This window comes from Engraulis encrasicolus, chromosome 11 (genome assembly GCF_034702125.1).
Source record: "Engraulis encrasicolus isolate BLACKSEA-1 chromosome 11, IST_EnEncr_1.0, whole genome shotgun sequence".
NCBI lineage: Eukaryota > Metazoa > Chordata > Actinopteri > Clupeiformes > Engraulidae > Engraulis > Engraulis encrasicolus.
Window position 1 is genome coordinate 33,699,832 of NC_085867.1, and position 21,615 is coordinate 33,721,446.

Genomic DNA, 21,615 nt, shown 5'->3' on the forward strand with positions numbered 1-21,615 from the left:
TGCAGATCAGGCTAACCTATAACAGCACTTTAAAAGAGTAGTCGACCACAAGGGTGTATATGGACTGAATTACTTATAGGGCTCTACACTAGCCATCTAGGCCTATGAGACAACTTTAAATCCAGGACTTTGGTCAATCGGTCACGAAGCAGCACATTTTAGTAAATAGCCTGTGAAGTTTCAGGAATTATTTAGCTACCAAAAATCAAGTCATAAGCTGTGTCAGCCCATTTTTTTCAAGTTGTGTTATTGTTTTATGACTTGGGCCAACTAAAATTGTCATGGAAAGTTTGCTCTATATTTGGACACTGTCAGTGAAGTTTATTCAGGTTCACTTTTTTTTTTTTTTTTTTTTTTAATCTTTCCCCCCAGGGACAGGAATGCCAAATATGTGTTTTGGAAAAGCTAGTGACTTCATGCTCAGCGCAGCACTTTTCCTGTGCAACTTTACGGTCGTGCCTCCGTACAGCAGATTCGGTAATATTTTTTTGATGCATTGTAGCTAGCTAGAGTCAGACGCTGCGAATTGGGAACCTGCCCTTGCTTGCATGATGGCGGATGAGCATTTTACAGGACAGAACGCCACTTACACCCTGCTAGAAGGGGAACAGTGACTGAAGAGGCGCGTTGTGTGTATCCAGCTTGAACTGAAGCAGCCAGACACATTCCGGAAGAACACAAGCTTGCAGGCAAATTCATTGAAAGAATTTTGAAATCCAAATGTTCCTCCGCTGCCGACAGCGCCGTCACCCAAAGGTTTAGGAGGCGGTTTCGAGGGATCCAGCGACACAACCCGAATGAGACGCATCGCTTTGGGAGGGAACAACACACGGTACTAACTTGGATTTGAGTGATTTTTAGAATTCTGCAATTTGGAAATTTCCATCTCTGCTTGTTCTCGCAGCCCAATGAGACGGACTGTTTCCAAACGTATTCACGTGAGGTTGAACGGAGCTAATTCTGCTTCTTTGGCAATGCTGGAAATGTTGTGAAAGCTAATCTGTTGAATTTTTAAAAGACATGTTTTAAAGTTTCATTCAGCAATTGTAGTTTGGCTTGCATGTCGCCGGCGCACAGCTCGCTTTCTGATGCTGGTGTAATGTCGCTTGTGAAATGAAGTTGAATGTTCAGGGAAATGTTCCGGACGGAGAGAAAAACATGAAGGATAGGGTAGAATCTGAAAACAGAAAACCCACTCGCAGCCATGTTTGCAGAATTTTCGCAGAATTTCAGGCTAATTCTGCAGATTAGACATCTAGATCGTCTGCTGTTCTACTATAGCCATGAAATATGGTGACTTGTTTCGAAAATTGTTACAGTTTATACATTGAATGCTCGACGCTCTCAGGATTTTTTGGACAAATTGTGGATAGAATGTCTGCTAGTTCGTTTTAGTTTTGAACATGTCGCCGCCTGGCGGCGGATATTTTCTGGAAATTAAGAAATTGTAATTAATTTGATTGTGGGTTTAATTTAAATTTAACAATTTTCGCAGACATAAAAGGAAACGGTGTTATAATGGTAATTGTGAGATATTCTTTCTCGTTTTGTGAAAGATTATCTCCTCCACTGCGCATCCAGCTCTGTGTAACAAATGAGGTAGTAAAACCACTGCAGTGAATTATAACCCGTTTGTTTCTACATCTCACTGTTTGTAAAAGGAATGCCACTATTCATGCTATGCGAAGAACGAATTATCTAAGGCTCATAACTCTGGAGTGTTGCAATGAGCCTTATGGTGGTTTGTGTACTATAGCATTGAACACCCTGTTGTCTGTGTAGGATAACTTAATCAGTCTTCTATGCAGTCATTGATCTCTGCACGCCCCCCCCCCCCACACTTCTCTCCAATACTTTCTCCCCCCTCATCTATCTGAAGAAGAAGATGGGTTATCTTATCAGCACTCCTGACTTGCTGCTCTGTCCATCAGCCCATCTAGTTATATTTTAGAAGTGATAGACCCATTACAAATTAACCCAACTTAAATCTGGGGCATTTTAAAACAGGAAATTAGCCCATGTAGAGGATTCATTCTAAATTCTGTTTTAGATTTCCCTGATAAAAAAAAAAATCAGAACACTACAGTGTCAGTGATGGTTCTCTTTTATGTCTGGACTGGCTATCCACTCATGTTTTGTATTTGAGTTTAAAGGAGGAAACAAATGGAAAACAATGCACAGGCGCAGGCCGACATTGCACCAAAGAAGATGGTGGAAAATCTGTTTTGTGCTGAATCTCATAAAATAGAAAACAAAACAAAAATGTACTGACCAAACAAAATATGGCAGCGTGTATACCCGTATGCATCCAAAGGCCCTTTTTTTAAAAGACTGTCAGCAGAGAAGTGGAGAGGAGAAGGGGGGGCAGGGTGGAAAACAACACAATCCTAGGTGATTTCACCAGTGTTTACATTAATCTTGTAGTCACACAAAACAATTTCCCGTTTGGGGGGGGGAGGCGGGAGGCGGCTAGCATTTTCTTTCTCTTTTTTTTTGTTTTCCGTCAGCAGTGGGATCTAACAAAGCCTGTTGTCTGTTGTCATTTTCAGCTCTGACCCTCTCACATCGGCTCAAATTTCAAAGGTTGGTTTCAAATTTGTCTCCGCTGCAGTGCAATATGAATTTGAACTTTGACCCCTCCTGGTTTCAATCTCGGCTGGCAAATACACTGCAGATATTGGAAAATTGAATCAAAGCTAGAAAGATTTTTTTTTTGCCCTCCCCATTCCTCCTAGGCTATATAGCCCACGCTATGCAGAGGCAGGAGATTGGAAAATGTATAAAACGCTGGGTGCAGAGTAGACAGCAGCAGGCGTAGTGAGATTGTGCTGCTTGATGTATTTTTATAGGACATATTTATATTTGCCTGGCTGTGTTCATTTCTGCAGCTTGGCATTTTGAAAGTTGTCGTGAGAGATAAAGATATAGCCCCCCACAAATCATGTATGGACATGCGCGACCTTTTCGCAAGAAAGCGACGCAAAGGGAAAAGCTTTTTAATGCTCAGGTATAATGTTCCCTTTTAGCATAAAGTTACCGCCATTTTGTTTTTCCTGGTAAATGATTCACAGAATCGAATGCCATTGGAGACGCCATTTCAGTTGAAAATTGTTCTTGTTGAAATGAAATGAGGAACCCAGGGCAGACGGGCTAGGCTCTGTTTTTTAATAAACACAGCGCTGAATTTAGACTCAGCCACTGACATTTATTTCAGGGATTTTTTTTTGCCCACAGTAACATACCAAATTGCATGTGCCTTTTTTCTGCACACATTAATGTAAATTTATGACTCTGTGCTGTGGAAAATGTTCCCTCCTTAGGAAGAGGGAACACAAAATGGTTGAGTCAGAGACAAAGTGAGGAATTCGGTGTTCAGCCCTCTGTGAATAGATGCCTGACTAGGCCTCTCTCTCTGTGTGTGTGTGTGTGTGTGTGTGTGTGTGTGTGTGTGTGTGTGTGTGTGTGTGTGTGTGTGTGTGTGTGTGTGTGTGTGTGTGTGTGTGTGTGTGTGTGTGTGTGTGTGTGATTTTATTCTGAAACTTCCAGAAGAATGGCCATTGTTTTTAACAGTTGCAAAAATGGCTCTATTCTATTCTGCGTTGACCCCTCCCCGAAGAGCAAAAAAAAAGAGAGAAAAAATTGTGCAATTTCTGTAGTTTTTTCCTCTCCTACTGCGTAGAGCGGTTTCAAACGATTGTGTAATCTGTCAGAAACGAGTGCAATGCATGAGGTGAAATTGTCACCATTTTGAAACATTGTGTCGGAAGCTTGAGACAGGAGTGCACGGCTTGGTAGGCTATAAGCCCAAGCTAAAAGAAACAGATCCTGAAGTTGTAGGACTGTTCCCCTGGGAGGCGTGCAGAAGAAAAAGAGAATGGCTAAAAATACTACCATCACATTCTCAGAGTTATGCAAGTTAAAGACGAAAAAACTTTTTTTCAGTTCAGATTTTTAAGCATGCTTTTTTTGCTGAAAGACCTGGCTGCCACGCAGTTGACTGGGTGAAAGAGTGATCTGCACACTGGGCACGAAGAAGACCCCACTGGTGGATCGAAATATTGCCGTTTGTTTAATGAAATAAAGTTTGTATTTTTTGGAGAGCATGCCCAGTGTGCGCACCACTCTCTCACACTGTCTACCACTATTGTGTGGCAACAGGATTAATGTTTCTGTGGACGTGAGCACTCCAACCTCCACACACAGAGGACTGGGGCATGCGGTGGTCAGTGGTTAGACTGTGTTAATCAATTTCCTATTTTTTTTTCTGTGGAGCAAGCAGGGAGAATTTTTAAATGGTTTTCCTCTTTATTTTGCTATTTATGGTGAAGGACCTTGTTTCCATAGAATCGGGCAGCCATGGCCTAATGGTTAAGGAGTTTGGTCTTTAGATCAGAAGGTTGCAGGTTCAAATCCCACCTTTCCAATTCCTACCACACTCATTGGGAGGGACTGTAACCAATTGTAACATCCCAAATTGTTTGTCGCTTTGGATAAAAGCATTAGCTAAGTGTAGTGTAATGTAATGTAAAAGCCTAGGCCATTCAATTATCAGTGGTCAGGCTAGCTATGTTGATGTTCCTCTATCTTTCTGTGGAAGCAATACTCTTGACAGCTTGGTTCTCCTAACCTCACATGTCACATATAGAAGACCATGTTATCTATAGGAAAATGGTGCATCTTTTTAAACATTTTTCTATTTAGCATGGATGTTGCTTTTTCTTTTTCTTTTTCTCTTACTTTGGGATTTATTTTGCTGACTGTAGTCAGTGGTTAAAGTAAGTTGGGTTATGTTGTGGTTCAGTAGCGCAAAAAACCCAAAACAAAAACAAACAAACAAACAAAAAGTAGGCAGAGCTTGCTTTTCTTGAACTCACACTGCTCCAAGGCTAGGATGCAAATCCTAGTCTAATCTGAAGACCATAAACCGTTTCTTTCTTTTTTTTTTTTTTCTTTTTTTTTTTTTTGGCCATAAGTCCCTGCTTTTATAGATAGGCCAATGGTCTGAGGTTGGTGGACTGGTTTGTTGTGCTATCTTTCTGTAGAGCTAGCAGGCAGCTACAATAGCTTTCCTTCCACTTCAGATGTCCACTAGACATCTCGTCAGCTTCTCCTCTGCAGATTCGCAGGCTCTGCTCTTTCTGTCTCCTCATGACACCCAGAGAGTGAAGGGGGAAAAAGAAACAGGAAAAAAATCCCCATTTCGCATTGCTCTGGAAATTTCTGCCCTCCTCCTTCCACCTTTCTCCATAAATTCTTGAAACTTTCCACAAGGCAGTTGAGCGTAAATTTCTGCTGTAAACTTCCACCGCTGCTTGCGGCCTTGGGCTTTCCCCATTGAGCAGGCCCAGAAGACTGCAGCAGGGTTTGGTGTGTGTGTCTGTGTGTGTGTGTGTGTGGGGGGGGGTGTTTTAGACTAGAGGCTAATTTTAACCACAGATGTATGAAGTAGAATAAGTATTGTTGCAGATGTAATTACAACACTGGTAGTGTAATAAGTATTGTTGCAGATGTAATTACAACACTAGTAGTGTGGTATTACATAACTGAGGCTCCGTAATGTCATTCTACTAGTGTTGTAATTACATCCACAACAGTACCTCAACTAGTACTTTATACATCTCTGATTAATCCATCCCAACCCAAGCCTGTCCATCTTTTCTGTGGGTGCATTCCAATATGCAACCTTGGGTCCTCGATTTGTGCTGTTGACCTCGTACCAGGAAGTAATAAGTCATGATGACATCACTGACAACAGCATTATATTTCAATATCTCGCAAAAGCTCATTTTCAAACAGGCTGGTTAATGAAGAATAGTCCCCCAAAAAATGTTTTGGCTAGGCTGACAGTGGGGAAACTTAATTGTTTTTTCCATGGAGGCGTGGCATCAGCAAAAACTGAGGTCACAAGGTCGCATATTGAAATGCACAAAGGGTCAGAGACAGACAGACAGACAGAGAGAGAGGGAGAGAGAGAGAGATCAACCTCCACAGATATGGCCTGACAGTGGATAGGCCTCTGCCCCCACCATACCCCGCCTACAACAGGAGATGGTAGCTTTACTCCCATTCGCTCGCTCACTCACTCGAACTCACTCACCCACCAGAATTCATTTCCTTCTTTAATTATTAGGTTGAGGAGAGGACAGCATGACGTCACTGCAGCTAAGCTTACTTGATGGTTTTTTTTCTGTTTTTAATAGGAAACCAGAACGCGGCTCTTCCTATTTGAGGCCCTGTTTTAAAATTAACTTCCGGCTTGACTCACCTTCTGTGTACACACACTTGTGTTTATGGACTGTGTGTGTGTGTGTGTGTGTGTGGGGTGTGTGTGTGTGTGTGTGTGTGTGTGGGGGGTGTGTGTGTGTGTGTGTGTGTGTGTGTGTGTGTGTGTGTGTGTGAGAGAGAGAGAGAGAGAGAGAGAGAGAGAGAGAGAGAGAGGATGACTCTGTGCATATAGAGCTCTTCAGCGTTGACGTCAACTTGTATGCGGCGTTTGGACTTCCGGTTCGATGGCGATTTTTTACATTGCAAAACGCCATAGAGATTCAGGTTTGGCAAAAATATAAGTTGCACGGCAACAACGAACATTAGCGTGTCCCCGCATCCCTTTCTCATTAGTGGAACGGATCGTATCATCATGTTGGTGTATTCACATGTTAAATCATGACGATTATAATTCAATATTGCTAACCCCTTTCTGATCATTAAAACTTCAGAACTACATACTTTCCTTTGGTTGCCATGGGTACAACCTTCCGCACGTACATGCCGTTAGATACAGGCGCCGCTTCTGTAGTCGCCAAAAGCTTCCGGGTTTAGCATATGGACGCAACATCGTATTTATGTCGAAGTTTGACACAAAATGATCAACCATGTCATACCTACAGCCTATTTTTAACACCCTCGACAGTTTGCGGGGGTTCGCTAAGCGCGTACTTGCACTCGGAGCTTATTTGAAATTTACCCCTATTCATTCCCAATGGAGGCCGGAAGCCGATACGAACCAGGAAGTCCTTAAATGCTAACATGAAAGACTACAATCTACTACATGCTTCCGCGTTACTGAAGAACTCTATTGCCCTTCCCGGGACCTGTTGTGTATTTGGTGCCTGTTCTGTATAAGGGGACCAGTTTGGATGTAGAACCTAATGTGTTTGTATGTTGTGTGTGGGGTGTGTTTTTGGTCGTGTGTTTGTGTGTGTTTGTGGCTGTGACTGGGTAAGTATTATGCAACAGACTTTGAGCCCCTCTACTATCTGATGCTGACTTTGATTCTGAGTGCTGAACTCCAGCTTCATTTAGGCAACATGGAAAGGCTGTACTCTACGTACACACACACACACTACGTACGCTACGTATGTACACAAACACACAGAATATTTGCCTGAGTGAACCTGATGACGTACAGAGGCGAAATGTGTTGTTAGCTCTCAATAAGCGAGAAAAAAAGTTTGTAAAAAGTGTGGGGCAAACTTCTTTCTTTTGAAGTATTCAACACGCCTGCGTTTACCAACACCTAGAAGCTGTGCTTCTGGATCTTTGAACTGTTATTAAGAATATTTCTTTTCTCAGTTTATTTTTCTTACACACACCGCGCTCTTCCGTCTTGTTGGTGCGTCTCTGAAGTAATCTAGTAGTTAGGAAATGGATCGCACTCAGTTTTTTCTTCTTCTTTCTTGTTCTTTTCTTTTTATTTCAACATTGCAGGGACTGACAGACGTTTCGGCTGCAAGACACTGTGACACTGAGGAAGGCTCTTGCAACCGAAACGTCTGTCAGAACCCTACAATGTTTAAATAAAAAGAAATGAACAAGAAAGACTAAAAAACTGAGTGTGATCCATTTCCTAACTCATTCTATTTTTCTCCAGTTGTTAATTTCATTTTTTCCTATCCATCCATCCATCCATCCATCCATCCATCCATCCATCCATCCATCCATCCACCCATCCACCCATCCACCCATCCACCCACTACCCCATCCGCCTCTCCTGTGTCTCTTTATTACCTCTCCTCCATCTGTTCCGAGATGCAGCGTCCATGGCGGAGAGATCATGTCCTCGCTCTCTCTTTCTCATAAATTTCAGATGTGTTGATATGGCCGCAAACCTGCAATATAACCTTACAGGATATCACTGTGCACTATGCCATACACAGGCATGCATCTTTTTTTGTGTTCTTGTGTGTGCGTGTGTGTGTGTGTGTGTGTGTGTGACTGAATGTGGAAAAATGCTTTACTGGTCTTTGTTATTATTTTTTTTCTTTTGTGGTGATACAAAATTAAACTTTTGTTGGTTCATGAATTTATGCATGAGCTGGAAAAATTGCAGCTGAAAACAGATGCTCTGAGAAGCCCAGCCCCCTAGCATAGGCATGTTCCAGGGTGTTAAAGGAGTCTCTCAAAGTTCAGCCTTTCTAAAAATGAAAATCTGCTGGTAGAAGTAATTTATATGAATATTGTGTGCAGTAGTGTTTACTAAAGTTTGTGTGTGTGTCTGTGTGTGTGTCTGTGTGTTTGTGCAGGCATTGTTAGGCAGAGTCGGCTTTCAGTCTAATGGTCCCCATACATCACAATGGGGGGAAGGTCGTGCAGTCTGCCTTCCTCACTGCATAGCAATTTTGATTTTCATCAAAAATTTAATCTGGCAGTGTTCAAGGGCTTAGAAGCCAATCAGATGCCGCAGACGCCCGGAATTTCTAATTTTAGGGCCGCTCTTTCAGGATTTATATTTGTATAATTCAAGTCTGAGTTTCGTTTCAATATCCCGGCGTTATTAAAATTTAATTCACATTTGCATATAAATTGAAAAAGGTTTTATGGAGATTGCCAAGCCTTTGAATTTCAAATTTTGAAGACCTCATTTTTTTCCTTTCGTTTTCAAACCACTCTGTGTAATAAGAAAAAAAAAATAGAAAAAGAGGATTTTTTTTCTGCCATGTATGTTTTTAAGCATTATTATCGCCTACAATTTCTGAAAGCAATCATGAAGGTTTGTGTGTGTGTGTGTGTGTGTGTGTGTGTGTGTGTGTGTGTGTTGGCGGGGTGAAAGAGTAACATTGAGGCCATTATAGAAAATGAGGTGCGGTGTAATCACTTCAGGCATAATGGTGACATGCAGCAATAATGGGGTCTTTTGTAGCATCGGCATGTTTGAAAAAGTCATGACAATGACTATGGTATGCACATACATAGTCTCTGTATATACACACATTATACACACATACATTTTTACTTTTATATGTTTTTATATGTACTTTTCTATCTACTGTACGAACATGAGCTATGGCGCTTGTTTTCTGGAGGTGTGAGTTGCGGCATTTTTAGCCACAAGAAAGCAAAATTGTGAGCCTTGGGGTGAAGGAGGGGGAATTTATCTTGTTTCTTTTCTTTTTTTTTACCTCCTATTTTTCATTTTAGCTATGGTGCTGCTTAACACTGTGGTCTGAAGCAACAACTGAGCTGTGCTCTGAGAAACCATGGAGCACATCACTCAGCCTCAGTGCAGCAAGTAGAATTGGAATTGGAATTGGAAATGGAATTAGAGTGGATTTGGTATTGAAATGTTGATCTTGTTGTGGTTTCACATTCAGGGTTGAGCCGAATGGATGGGAAAAGATGCTTACACCCCCACCCCCCGCTGTCCCCCCCCTCCCCTCTCCCTCTTTTTTTCCCAAAACACGTTTTCCCTCATTTTTTCCAAAACACATTTCCCCCTCCTTCTTTTCAAAATGTATTGCCTGCCCCCCAGATGTGTTGTAAGTTATTGACTCTGGCTGCCTGTTCGCCAGTGTGACTGTCTGTCTGTGGTGTGTCTCAATCATCTGCTGGGGGTACTAAAAGACATCTCGCACTGCTCTTGATATGTTTCATCATATGCTGCATATATGCCGTTTCATGATATGATGCTTCAGAATGTGTTGTTATAGTATGATGTAGGCTATATTTGCCACCAACAACAAAACTAGTGACCTAGCCCTCCTGAAAATGTTTCATGCCAAATCGTGTATCAAAACATACAAACATACAGATTCACATACAGTAGGATAGCTCCCTGTAGCTTTAACTCATAATTCATAGTCTTGATGCTATCCTATTTCTCTTTCGCAGAAAACAAGTGCTAGAGTGTATTTTTTAGACTGTTCTGGCAAGGGCGAACCATTAAGTGTTTCAGTTCAAAATTACCCTACTTTGCCCTTGGCACAGACACTAGATGATGTATAGCACATTATGGACATATTAAGGTTGGTGTTCGCTTCTCAACAGGGGTTTATTACTGGGCTTTATTAAACTAGCACACCCAGAGATAAATTATTAATATGGTGACGCTCCAGTATTGAAATGCATACGCTTCTTCTTCACAAATGGTAGCTATTGACAAACTATTGTCACACCACCTTCACGTTGTTCACCCTAGGTGAACAAAGGTGATTGCGTGTATCCCGTGTGTTATCAGAATATACATTTGTGAATGACAACTACTCCACTTACATTCTGAATGTCACTGTGAAGTGAAAGCAGCAATCCAGCAATCAAAAATTTGGTGCGTTTCATGTGCCAGTGAAAATGCACCAATGTTCCACCGAGCATATTGATAAAGCCCAAAAGATATGTTTTGCTAGTGGAAAACTACTTCCACGTCTTTGCAAAGACAAGTGGAAACATACAACACTGAATAATCCTGACGGTTGTGCTTGCAATGTACTACTTTCCACACCCATACACATGAGTGTTGTCACGATACCAATATTTTGGTACTGCTACTTTTCGGTACTTAAAAAAAAAGTACTGTGACATTTATGTCCTGTCATGAAGTGCTTTATTGACTTATTGCTAAAGTGAGGCAGTGCAGGAAGGTGCAATGTCACAGTGCAGTTCAAAGGGAAAGGGTAACAACAAGCAGTGCTGGTGCTTTGTATGTTGCAGGATCCAGACAGTTCTTGCTAGTAGAGGACTGAGGTAGTTCAGGTAAGGTGCAGTCCCATAGGTACTGTGCGTGTGTGTGCGTGTACTTGTGGGGTAGTGCAGGTGCAGTCACATAGTGCAGTTCCATATGTACTGGTGAAACTTAATGTACAACTATTTCATGCCATTTGCTTGTTAGGGCTGTAGTGCTACAATACAGTATTTAATATGCATTTAATTAGCCCTGCTAGCCTGTGACCAGGATCATGGACACATTGCATTCACATTTTATATCAACAAGAATAAATGCTCTAGGGCAGGGGTGGGGAACCTATGTCTCGATGGCCATTTACGGACCTTGAGGCCATTTTATGTGGCCCCCGATGCAGCTTCACATGAAATATGACATGTTTTGTGAAGTAATCTTAGAAATTACATTTGCAATACAATTAAGTTAAATTTCAGGAGACCTAGAGATGGTGGGGTCTGTTTTAAAGGTGGCTGCCTTCAATATAGGCCTAAAGTGCAGGAGATACCCTGGTTTGTGTTCATATTACTGAAGAAGCCCTTGGAGGAATTTGAAGTGGTCCCTCGAATGAAAAAGGTTCCCCACCCCTGCTCTTGGGGAACCAAGGTTCGGTTCACAGGTACTGTGTTCAGGCCAGTGCAGCTGCCCCCGTTCCTGCACCAGTTACGTTCAGAACCATAGTGCTTACCCGCGAGCCACGCACATTCACACCAGGCTCTGTTCTGTTTCCTCGTGAATTGTATTGCCCTGATGAACCTGCTGACGTCAACATTGCAATCAGGACCGCTGACAGCTTTCACTGGGCACAGGACAACATACCCCTTTGTCCCTCCCTATTGGCGGGCCTGATTGCAATCACAGTTCACAAACAGTACAAACGACAAGTATTTTCGGTTTACATCACAGACCAACTTTCTGGTTCCTGAATGCTCAAATATTGGGTATGAGCAGTGTGGGAGCCATGGGTGTGGTGTCGATGTGCTTTCAGATGTAGAGTTCTCTCAGGCTCTGTTCCCACTGTATGCACTGTTCCACTGATAGGGCTTTCAGGCCGACCAGAGCGGAGCCGGTGTCGGTGCCCGCACCAGTTACGTTCAGCACTAAAGTTCTTGTCTGCAAACCAACCGTGTTTATACCGGGCTCTGAACTTTTTCTGCACGTGACCGTGTTTTACCCGGATGAACCTGCTGACGGCGACGCTGTCGTCACGGTTCGCAGAGAAAAACCTAGTATTTTGCGTTTCGCATTCCGAACCAACTTTCCGGTTCGTGAACGCAAATATCTGTGGCGTGAGCACGACGGCCGGTTCGCGATTAGGTGCGGGAACGGGCTCCAGCGCGGTTCTCAGTCGGCCTGAACGCGCTATGAGTGAAAGCACCAGAAACATTGATCACACCCTGTTTACACCATAGTTATTAACATAAATGGCTGATCTTTTTGTTTGTTTGTCTTCATAAAACTTAGTGATCTGGTTTCAGTTGCTCTCTCTCTCTCTCTCTCTCTCTCTCTCTCTCTCTCTCTCTCTCTCTCTCTCTCTCTCTCTCTCTCTCTCTCTGTCTCTCTCTCTCTCTCTCTCTCTCTCTCTCTCTCTCTCTCTTTCTCTCTCTCAGATATATTCACATTTCTACTGTGGAGACCTACGTATTACTGTATATGAGACATTGCTTTGTGATGTAGTTTTTAGGGTTGGGCTTTAATACTTTGAAACTGAAACAACATTAGAACAGACGATTGCGCAGGTCGGTTGTAAAAATATTACTCTTACGATTACACTTTCACACTTCTGTTTTGCATTATCTTTCTCTGTCGGACACACACACACACACACACACACACACACACACACACACACACACACACACACACACACACACACACACACACACACACACACACACACACACACACACACACACACACACACACACACACACACACACACACACACTTTCTGTGCTGAATGAACCCATTGGAGAGATGTACAGCTCCAGGCCACTTTATTAGAATAGCATGAAAAAGTTGATGTATTTCCATAATTCCATCAATAATGTTAAACTGTCATGGATTGTAGATTCATGGCCCAGTTGTTTAACTATTCCAATCATACATTTTTTTTATTTATTTATTTTTTTTACATATTTTGGCCTTCCAGCTCAAAAAACCCATGAATTGGGGAATTCACATCATTAGAATATTGTAATAAAATACCCAGATATCCTTGATGCTTTGCTGTCAGCTGTTCTTGTTTGTGGACCTGGTGTCCCACACTTCACTCTTCAATATACCCGTAGATTTCCATGCTACGTTTTGGTGTTAACTCACCAGTTTAATTCTAACTCACCAGATGTAAAACCCCATTCATTTTCAATGGGGCTTCATTTCTGGTGATTTAGAATTAAACTGGTGAGTTAGTGCCAAAACGTGGCATGGAAATCTACTGGGTATATTGAAGAGTGAAGTGTGGGACACCAGGTCCACAAACAAGAACAGCTGACAGCAAAGCATCAAGGATATCTGGGCTTCCATAACTCCCATGCACTGTTTCTGCCATTGACTTCAATGTTAAACGCATCATGGCCGTTATTAAGACAGAGAGAGTGCTAACCAAGTATTGAACATTGCATGTTATGTAGAAAGTACCAAATTTCAACTGATTTAATGTGACCCGAATTTTGATAAAGAAAAATGTGATTTTATTACAATATTCTAATGATGCGAATTCCCCAATTCATGTTTTTTGAGCTGGAAGACCAAAATATGTAAAAATAAACAATTTAATTATTGGAATAGTTAAAAAGCTGGGCCATGAATCTATAATCCATGACAGTTTAACATTATTGATGGAATTATGGAAATAAATCAACTTTTTCATGCTATTCTAATAAAGTGGCCTGGAGCTGTATTTGGTGCTGCTGTTTGGTTGCCTATGGCGCTCTCCATTGACTGCTTGTAAATTATGCATATCTAGTGAGCCCAGACAGTAAGCTTAAAGGCTTCCTAAACTGGGGATTGGGACCCCTAGGGGAGGAGTAGAGGCATTGCAGGGGGGGAGGAGGCACGGAGACGAGGGACTGTTGGTATAAAACCTTCAATATACTGTATGCTTTCATACACTGGTACTACAGTATAACCATTCCATAAATCTGCATGGTGAATAAATAAACTTTGGTACGGGACTTTGGGCAATTTTCAAATGGGAAACTTGGGAACTTAAGGGAGTTAACTGACATGCATAACCTTTCAGCATGGTTGTCCTTTAAGTTGTAGCACTAGCACACCTTCTGATTTGCTTGCACATTTATCATAATTGTACTATACAGGCCATGACAGTGCGTGTGCATGTGTGTGGTTGCCAAAGCTTCTGTCTGGTGGGGCAGGGGGTTGTGTGTGCGAAGGTGTCCGACTCCCGAGGTGTTGCTGCTGGAAACAGTGAAGGCTAATATAATATCTCTCTCTCCCTCTCTCCCTCTCTCTCTCTCTCTCTCTCTCTCTCTCTCTCTCTCTCTCTCTCTGCAGCTGGAGCAGTAGTAGTCGTCGCGTCATCGTGTGTGCGGGGGGGCCATGAGTGCCGCTCAGGAGGTGCCCAACCCTGGGCTGCTGGAGCAGGGGGAGGCGGCCAGCGCCCAGGACACGCCCATCTCCTCCCCATCGCCCTCTGCGACCGCCGTCAAGACCGAGCCTGGCATCAACTCCACCCCTACCACCTCCCCCACCCCCACCCCCACCGCCGGCCTGACTAGCCCTGCCTCCTCCGCTGCTGCCACGGCAACCAGTGCGGCGCCGCCCGCCAGCAACGGCAAGGCCAGCGAGGGTAGCACGCCGGCGGAGATCTGTGTGGTGATTGGAGGATCGCGCGGTTCGCAGACTCAGGGTAAAGACTTATAACCCCCTGTCTGTCTGTCTGTCTGTCTGTCTGTCTGTCTGTCTGTCTGTCTGTCTGTCTGTGTGTGTGTCTCTGTGTCTCTGTGCCTGTGTGCCTGTGTGTCTGTGTCCATGCAAAGTTTACTCTTTAAAAAACTGCCACCACCAGGTCACAAAGTTTAAAGGTTCAGTAGTCGTTTCTTATTTTACTACTGCTGAATGAAATATAGCCTCTCTTATCTCCCAGAATATTGCTTTTTTTGTTTCATAGGTTTAGTGTCCCTGTTGTTGGCATGGTGGGGGCTGGTCTTGTTTCAGACACTTATCCTGACAAACATGGTATAGCAGCCACTTTAACAGCATGTGTGTGAGAGCCATTCATTGCCTGGATTTGATTGGCAGCGAGCACTGTGCACAGATTGCACCCCATACTTCTGTACTCAGTCTCCGCTCTCTCTTGTCTGTGGTGTGCACTTGTGGAGGACCTCCCTCCGCCTCAGTCATTTGGTTGGAGGACCCTCATAGCCACTTCACCGCTCTCTCTCTCTCTCACTCACACACACACACACAGACACACACACACTAGTGTGTGAAGAGGGGTGTGAATTGTGGGAATATTTAAATCACTTTTGGATTTAAGAATTTAAATGGAATTTATTTAAGTTTAGTATTTTTATTTCACTTTTTAATTTCAATTTTTAGATTTAGTAGGTTATTTTTTGGAGAAACATTGAGATTTTGGGGGAAAAGCGCCGCTTATCAATTAATCGGAAGTCGATCGATAAGGCAGTCAACTAACGATGAATGAATTCATCGATAATTTGCATCCCTAACATACACACTCTCTATTTTTTGCTTTCATTCTTTGTCTTGCCTTCCCTTCCTCCTTCTCACCCCCCCCCCTCGCTTTCTGCCACGATATATATTTTTCTGGATGTGATTAGTGTGAAACGTCTCTGCTGATGCATGTGCTGTAACTCTAGCCTGGGCCCCACTCATAATTCCTCTGATGCTCAAAATTAAAAAAAAATGTGTTCAAGTCATGGGCCAAATGAACTGCACATTTGAAATGATCTCACGAGCCAAGCAGTGTTCATTTCGTCAACCACGACGATGACGAAAATATTTCGTCAACGCCCCTTTTTCCCTTGACGATGACGAGACGATGACGCAATAAAAATTGCCTCCAGCAAATAAAAATATGACGAAAATAAAATAATATTTTCGTCAAGGAGACTAAGACGAGACGAAATTGACAAGCCATGGACGAATGGACATTAAAAAATATAACTATTTATAATTAATTTGCAAATTGTAGGCTAATTGTAATATATGCAGAGTTTTGAACTTCATAGGTGATTGCGCGCTCACCCTGTTGCCTCGCTTGTCTGCCGGCAGCCAGTGCATGGCGCGGCTCAGTCAGTAGTTCTGTAGCCTAGTAGTTCAGTGAGTCCATTTAAGTTGAGTTTAGGTCCTAAAACATTCCCATAGAAAGAGAAAAAATAGCCGACGTTGAGGGAAGTGTTCATTTTGAAACATGTTCAACGACCCTCTTGTCCATGACGAAGACATGTGTTTCTGCAGTAATGACAGTAGCGCCAATCCTCCTCTGATACTGTCATGTTAAACCTCCTCGAGCTTCCACTATTCTCCTTTTCACTTAGGCTGTCTTAGCCCGGCGTTCGTTGTCTGTTCTTTTTTTGTATTGTTTGCTATATTTGTTGTTTAACCATATGAGTAGGCAGTTCGCAAGCAAATCATGAAGGTCGGATTTGTGAATTTATTTAAATCAGTCACCGCGGGAGCGCGCGCCAGCAGGGGGAAAGTTGGCCAGTCTAAACAGAGGCACGGCCACTGTTGTTTTGAAAAGAATCAATGGTTGGGCGATCGCTAAGGAGTTTTAAACTGTTGAGATTTGAAACTTGTTCTCGTCGAGAGCAACGCTAAAAGACCCAAGGAAGTCGACAGCATTTCCATGCGTCTGCAGCGTCTTCCTAAATTCCAAAAACTCTTTTCAGGGTCATGTTTATCGAGCCTCGACTCCCCCGACAAACAAAACAGCATTAGTGTTTAAATATTTGTATGTGCATGTCCTTTCTATCGTCCAGTCTGCATACCCCTGCCTAATTTTTCCTGGGACTTTTGCAGGGCATACGAAGTGTGCTCTCGAAATCTATTTAAGCCTATTCCACGCATGCCGCCCGAGTCATTATCTTTCTCTGCTCGCATTACCAATTGAAAACAAAAACCGCTAACTTGCATAGTCTAACATCAGCAATATTTTATCTGACTCGTGGTCATCGGGAAGCCACTATCAGGGAGACTTTTCAACTTCATGGAGACTTGGGATGTCTGGTCTTCCCACTGCCGGCAATCTGCAGGCTTTAAGTCACGCGGTCAGGTGAAGAAGAGCATGTAGCTCCCTCCGTGATCAAACTCAAAATCAAATAATATGCAGCAGCTTCTAATGCACGAGAGAGAGAGAGAGAGAGAGAGAGAGAGAGAGAGAGAGAGAGAGAGAGAGAGAGAGAGAGAGAGAGAGAGAGAGAGAGAGAGAGAGAGAGAGAGAGCAGCCTGCACCTGGAAGTGTGTGTGTGTGATGCTCTTTTGCTCTATGATGTTGAAATGACTGATTTGGGTTTTGGTGGCAAATGACCAAGTAACAAGGTGAATATTTGCTGCAATAGGCTATATTAGTAATACTTGGTGAAATAACAATAGCCATTGTAGGTTATTTATTTTAGACCACAATATTGACTAAAATGACTAAAATGACTAAAATTTGAAATGTTGACTAAAATGACTAAAATTTGACTATGACTAAAATTGATTTTCGTCATTTTGACTAAGACTAAGACTAAATTGGGAAGGCAATGACTAAAATATGACTAAGACTAAAATTGATTTTCGTCAATGTGACTAAGACTAAGACTAAATTAAAAAAAGCTGACGAAATTAACACTGGAGCCAAATTAAATCAAATCACACCACAGGCCAGATTTGACCTACCAAAGTTTTCAGTTTTCCAAATGCAAAGGAACTCAATGCCTTGCTTTCCCCACGTGTGACTTCACAACACAGCAGCAAGACAGAGAAACTGCCTGTTGTTGAACAGCAAACTATCTGCTTACCCGCCCCGTACAGGCGTGCACGTAACAAGAGGTATTTCTGGTATTCGTAGGAAACATGAATGTTTGTAGGTGACATAAGTGTTTTACTTCCGCTTTTGTGTGCGTGTGTGTGTGTGTGTGTGTGTGTGTGTGTGTGTGTGTGTGTGTGTGTGTGTGTGTGTGTGTGTGTGTGTGTGTGTGTGTGTGTGTGTGTGTGTGTGTGTGTGTGTGTGTGTGTGTGTGTGTGTGGTGAGAGCAAGGTTTCCTACTCCACAGCAATAGCAATACTAATAGTGTACTGTATTCATCTATTGCAGGTTCCTATGTTTGTAGAATATGTGGAAAGAAGTACAAGTACTACAACTGCTTCCAGACCCATGTCCGTGCACACAGAGGTGAGACACACACACACACACGTGCACGCACACACGCGCACGCATACACGCACACGCTCGCACGCACACGCACACACACACACGAACGCACAAACACACACGAACGCACAGACGAGCGCACACACGCGCACGCACACACACACACACACACACACACACACACACACACACACACACACACACACACACACACACACACTGTAGAACAGGGATGGGCAACTGGAGGCCCGGGGGCCACATGCGGCCCGCCTCCTCACTCAATGCGGCCCATAGATAAAACAGTAGGCCTAATTTAAAAAAAAGAAATGATCATATATTTTTTTAAAGGACTACTGAATCAATCTGTTGTAATTATACTGTTGGGTAATAGAGTATTAAGTATGGAGTATTCTATTCCTTCCAAACAATATGGGCAGTCAGTCAGCAATCAACTGCACCTCGAACTCTGCGAATTGCAGTCTGATCCGTGGTCATGTGGCCCTTCCATGGTGGCGATGAAAAAATGTGGCCCTCCTTACCATAAAAGCTGCCCATCCCTGCCGTAGAACTATACAAACTGTAGTGTTCAGGATTGGGTATTGTTAAATATTCTAATTAATTGTAGGATTTGGACTTGATGAACTTGCCAGCATGAAGACGATGCAGAAAAGCATTGTCTCAGCCCTGCTGTGGCCTAACGGTAGGGCGCTGGTTTACTACTCTGGCGATCTGGGTTTGATTCCTGCCCGGGTCATTTGCCGATCCTTCCTTGTCTCTCTCTGCCCCCACTCATTTTTTCCTGTCTCTCCTTCACTGTCCTGTCAAAAATAAAGGCTAAAAAGCAACAAAAAAACATTGTCTCATTCTAACAATCAAGTCCCTTTTGAGATTTACATATTTACACACCTTTTTGACCGAGGACATATTTGGAAGGGACTTGTAAGTCTCCCGTCCTATTGCACTGCAAGTAGTTGCTGTTGTTTTTGCACTGTAATTTTCTGTTATGCAGTTCATAAGTCAATGGTAAATGGATAGCAGTTGTATACGTGGCAGAGTCCCCTACGCACTTTAGGCCTCTAAGCCTAAGGCCTCGTATTCACCCACTGAGCGCAGTTTCATGTACAAGTATTCCATGAACATAGAAGGAGCGGCTGTCCAGAACCGAAATATTGTCAGATCATGGCCACATTTGGAATGAGCTTGGTTTACATGACTTGTTTGCAAACCAAATTCAGCCATCATCCTGTTTCAAGTCATTTCTCGGATGTAACTCTGTCTATTGACTTTAAAGCCCGCCTTGCTGATTATGATATGTGGCATGCATTTGTGTCCTCACAGGGTCTGAAGCTGCTGCTGCAGAAACGGCATCCCCAGCTGTTAACAGTGAGTAGAAATATTCTCTCCCCCCCTGACCCCTCTCTCTCTCACAATGTGCAGTAATGTGTGTATTTGGTCTTAGTTTATGTCTGTATCTACAGTATGTCTTGTATCTATGTATCTTTGTAAATTGTCAGACACCTTAATTTTTCTCGGGATTAACAAAAGTACTCTACTCTAGTCTACTCTACTCTACTCTACTCTACTCTCTCTCTCTCCGTCCCTCAAAACAGACTCTTTCCGTTACACCTGCGATGTGTGTGGGAAGAAGTATAAGTACTACAGCTGCTTCCAGGAGCACCGTGACCTGCATGCCGTGGATGGTAAAGCCACGCTCCCCCTCTCTGCTCACAAACACAGTACACACTTTTAGCCATGTCATGTCATGAGGCTTTTTCAGGCCGTCACAGAACTGTGGCAGTATGGGTTCCTCTATTCCTGCACCTTATTCAAAGTGTGTGTGTGTGTGTGTGTGTGTGTGTGTGTGTGTGTGTGTGTGTGTGTGTGTGTGTGTGTGTGTGTGTCTGTGTGTCTGTGTGTCTGTGTGTGTGTGTGTGTGTGTGTGTGTGTGTGTGTGTGTGTGCTTGAAAGCCTGTGAAGGACACTAAGTAAAACTTCCATTTCTCTAAGCAAACTGTGACTCTTATTTTTGGATGGTTTGGCAATGGCATGCTTATTGATATGAAAGCAGGCCTTTCATGTGCGTGCACTTTGAGAGCGGTTGCCTGAAGGTCCAGTGTGCTATATTTTTAGTGGCCTATTTCTAGAATTGATGCTTCCCAATCCCAAGTTTCATCTTTTACGTATACTTACTACTACCATCTTTTTTAAGCATTCATTGTGGATTGTAAATGTAGTATTTTCTGTTATGAATAGTATATGAATCTGCCATGTTGAAATACCAGTCATGGACATGTGTAGCTGCAAAACCTGCTCTGGTGAGACCAGTAAACATTTAATTATTTACTTTGTGAATATTCATGAAAAAATATCAAATTAGTGAAAGGAAAGCATCTATTTTTGAAATGAACTAAAATTACACAATGGGCCTTAAAGTCGTGGGGGAATCAGCTTTTACGTTGGTCTGCTGTAAGAACAGTTCTGGTTAAACAGATATGGGTTTTCTAAATCCCATGTGATACTAGCTCCGAGGGCTATTAAAAACTGATACAGCTCTCTTGAAGCAGATATTCTTTCGTTTTTTTTAATAGATATTACTGTTACTGCAACATTTTATGGGGTGAAGAGGTTTATGTGTGGAGAAATAATGCTCCGCTGATGTTTCAAAATCCACGTTTAAATAATTGCTCCTTTAAATGATGAAAACCTGTGCAATGCAGAATTTTCGCCCCCTTTTGACACATCTGGCTGCTTGAACCATGAAAAATTGCAGAAGTCTTGCAGCATAGCAGTCTTTTGACTTTGTGAGTCCTTTTGTTTTGAATGTCTCATTCATTTATTCATTTGTGCTTGGTTTCGTCAGACCCATACGACCATGTGATGCCAGTGGAGGAGGCCAAGGAGGAGGTGGAAAGCTATCAGAAGATCGGCCCAAGTAAGAGAAGAGCCATTCATGATTTCATTTTTTGGGACAAGTTGGGGTCATCCGGTTGACCTTATGTCCTGTTATGAAATGCAGTACTTTGCACTTGTGCAATTCAAAATGGTCCTTTGTTTTTTCGAATACATCCTTTGCTGATCTGGTGCTAGAACATTGGCTAGTCACACTGATGCCATTGGAAAGAAAAGGGATGAAGAGTGTTCCTCTTGCAGCAATACCAGAGAGACACTATTTTAGACAAAACACCTAAGAGAACGTCCATAGAAATGACCGGGGCCAATCCGTAATGCCAATATGGCGTGTGCTTGCACATCTCTGACAATTCCGGCGAAAAGAGCCAATTGCCTACTGGACTGCGCTGTCGTTGATCCAACCATCTTGCGAGCAAATGCTGCTCATACG

The 21,615-nt window shown here is 42.8% G+C and overlaps 1 protein-coding gene across 6 annotated transcripts in view; it reads left to right on the forward strand.

The window, feature by feature from the left end:
- The first annotated feature begins 374 nt into the window (after nucleotides 1-374).
- znf618 (zinc finger protein 618) overlaps nucleotides 375-21,615 on the forward strand; it is a 40,874-nt gene continuing 19,633 nt past the window's right edge. For 3 of the 6 annotated variants that reach the window (XM_063210507.1, XM_063210508.1, XM_063210510.1), the window contains exons 1-7: nucleotides 375-832; nucleotides 14,447-14,801; nucleotides 18,219-18,296; nucleotides 18,901-18,975; nucleotides 19,614-19,658; nucleotides 19,886-19,975; nucleotides 21,136-21,207. In XM_063210507.1, coding sequence (XP_063066577.1) covers nucleotides 14,492-14,801; nucleotides 18,219-18,296; nucleotides 18,901-18,975; nucleotides 19,614-19,658; nucleotides 19,886-19,975; nucleotides 21,136-21,207 — 670 coding nt within the window. In that variant the 5' untranslated portion in view covers nucleotides 375-832; nucleotides 14,447-14,491. The remainder of the gene's footprint in view (nucleotides 833-14,446; nucleotides 14,802-18,218; nucleotides 18,297-18,900; nucleotides 18,976-19,613; nucleotides 19,659-19,885; nucleotides 19,976-21,135; nucleotides 21,208-21,615) is intronic. The other 3 variants (XM_063210511.1, XM_063210509.1, XM_063210512.1) reach the window with 3 other exon arrangements.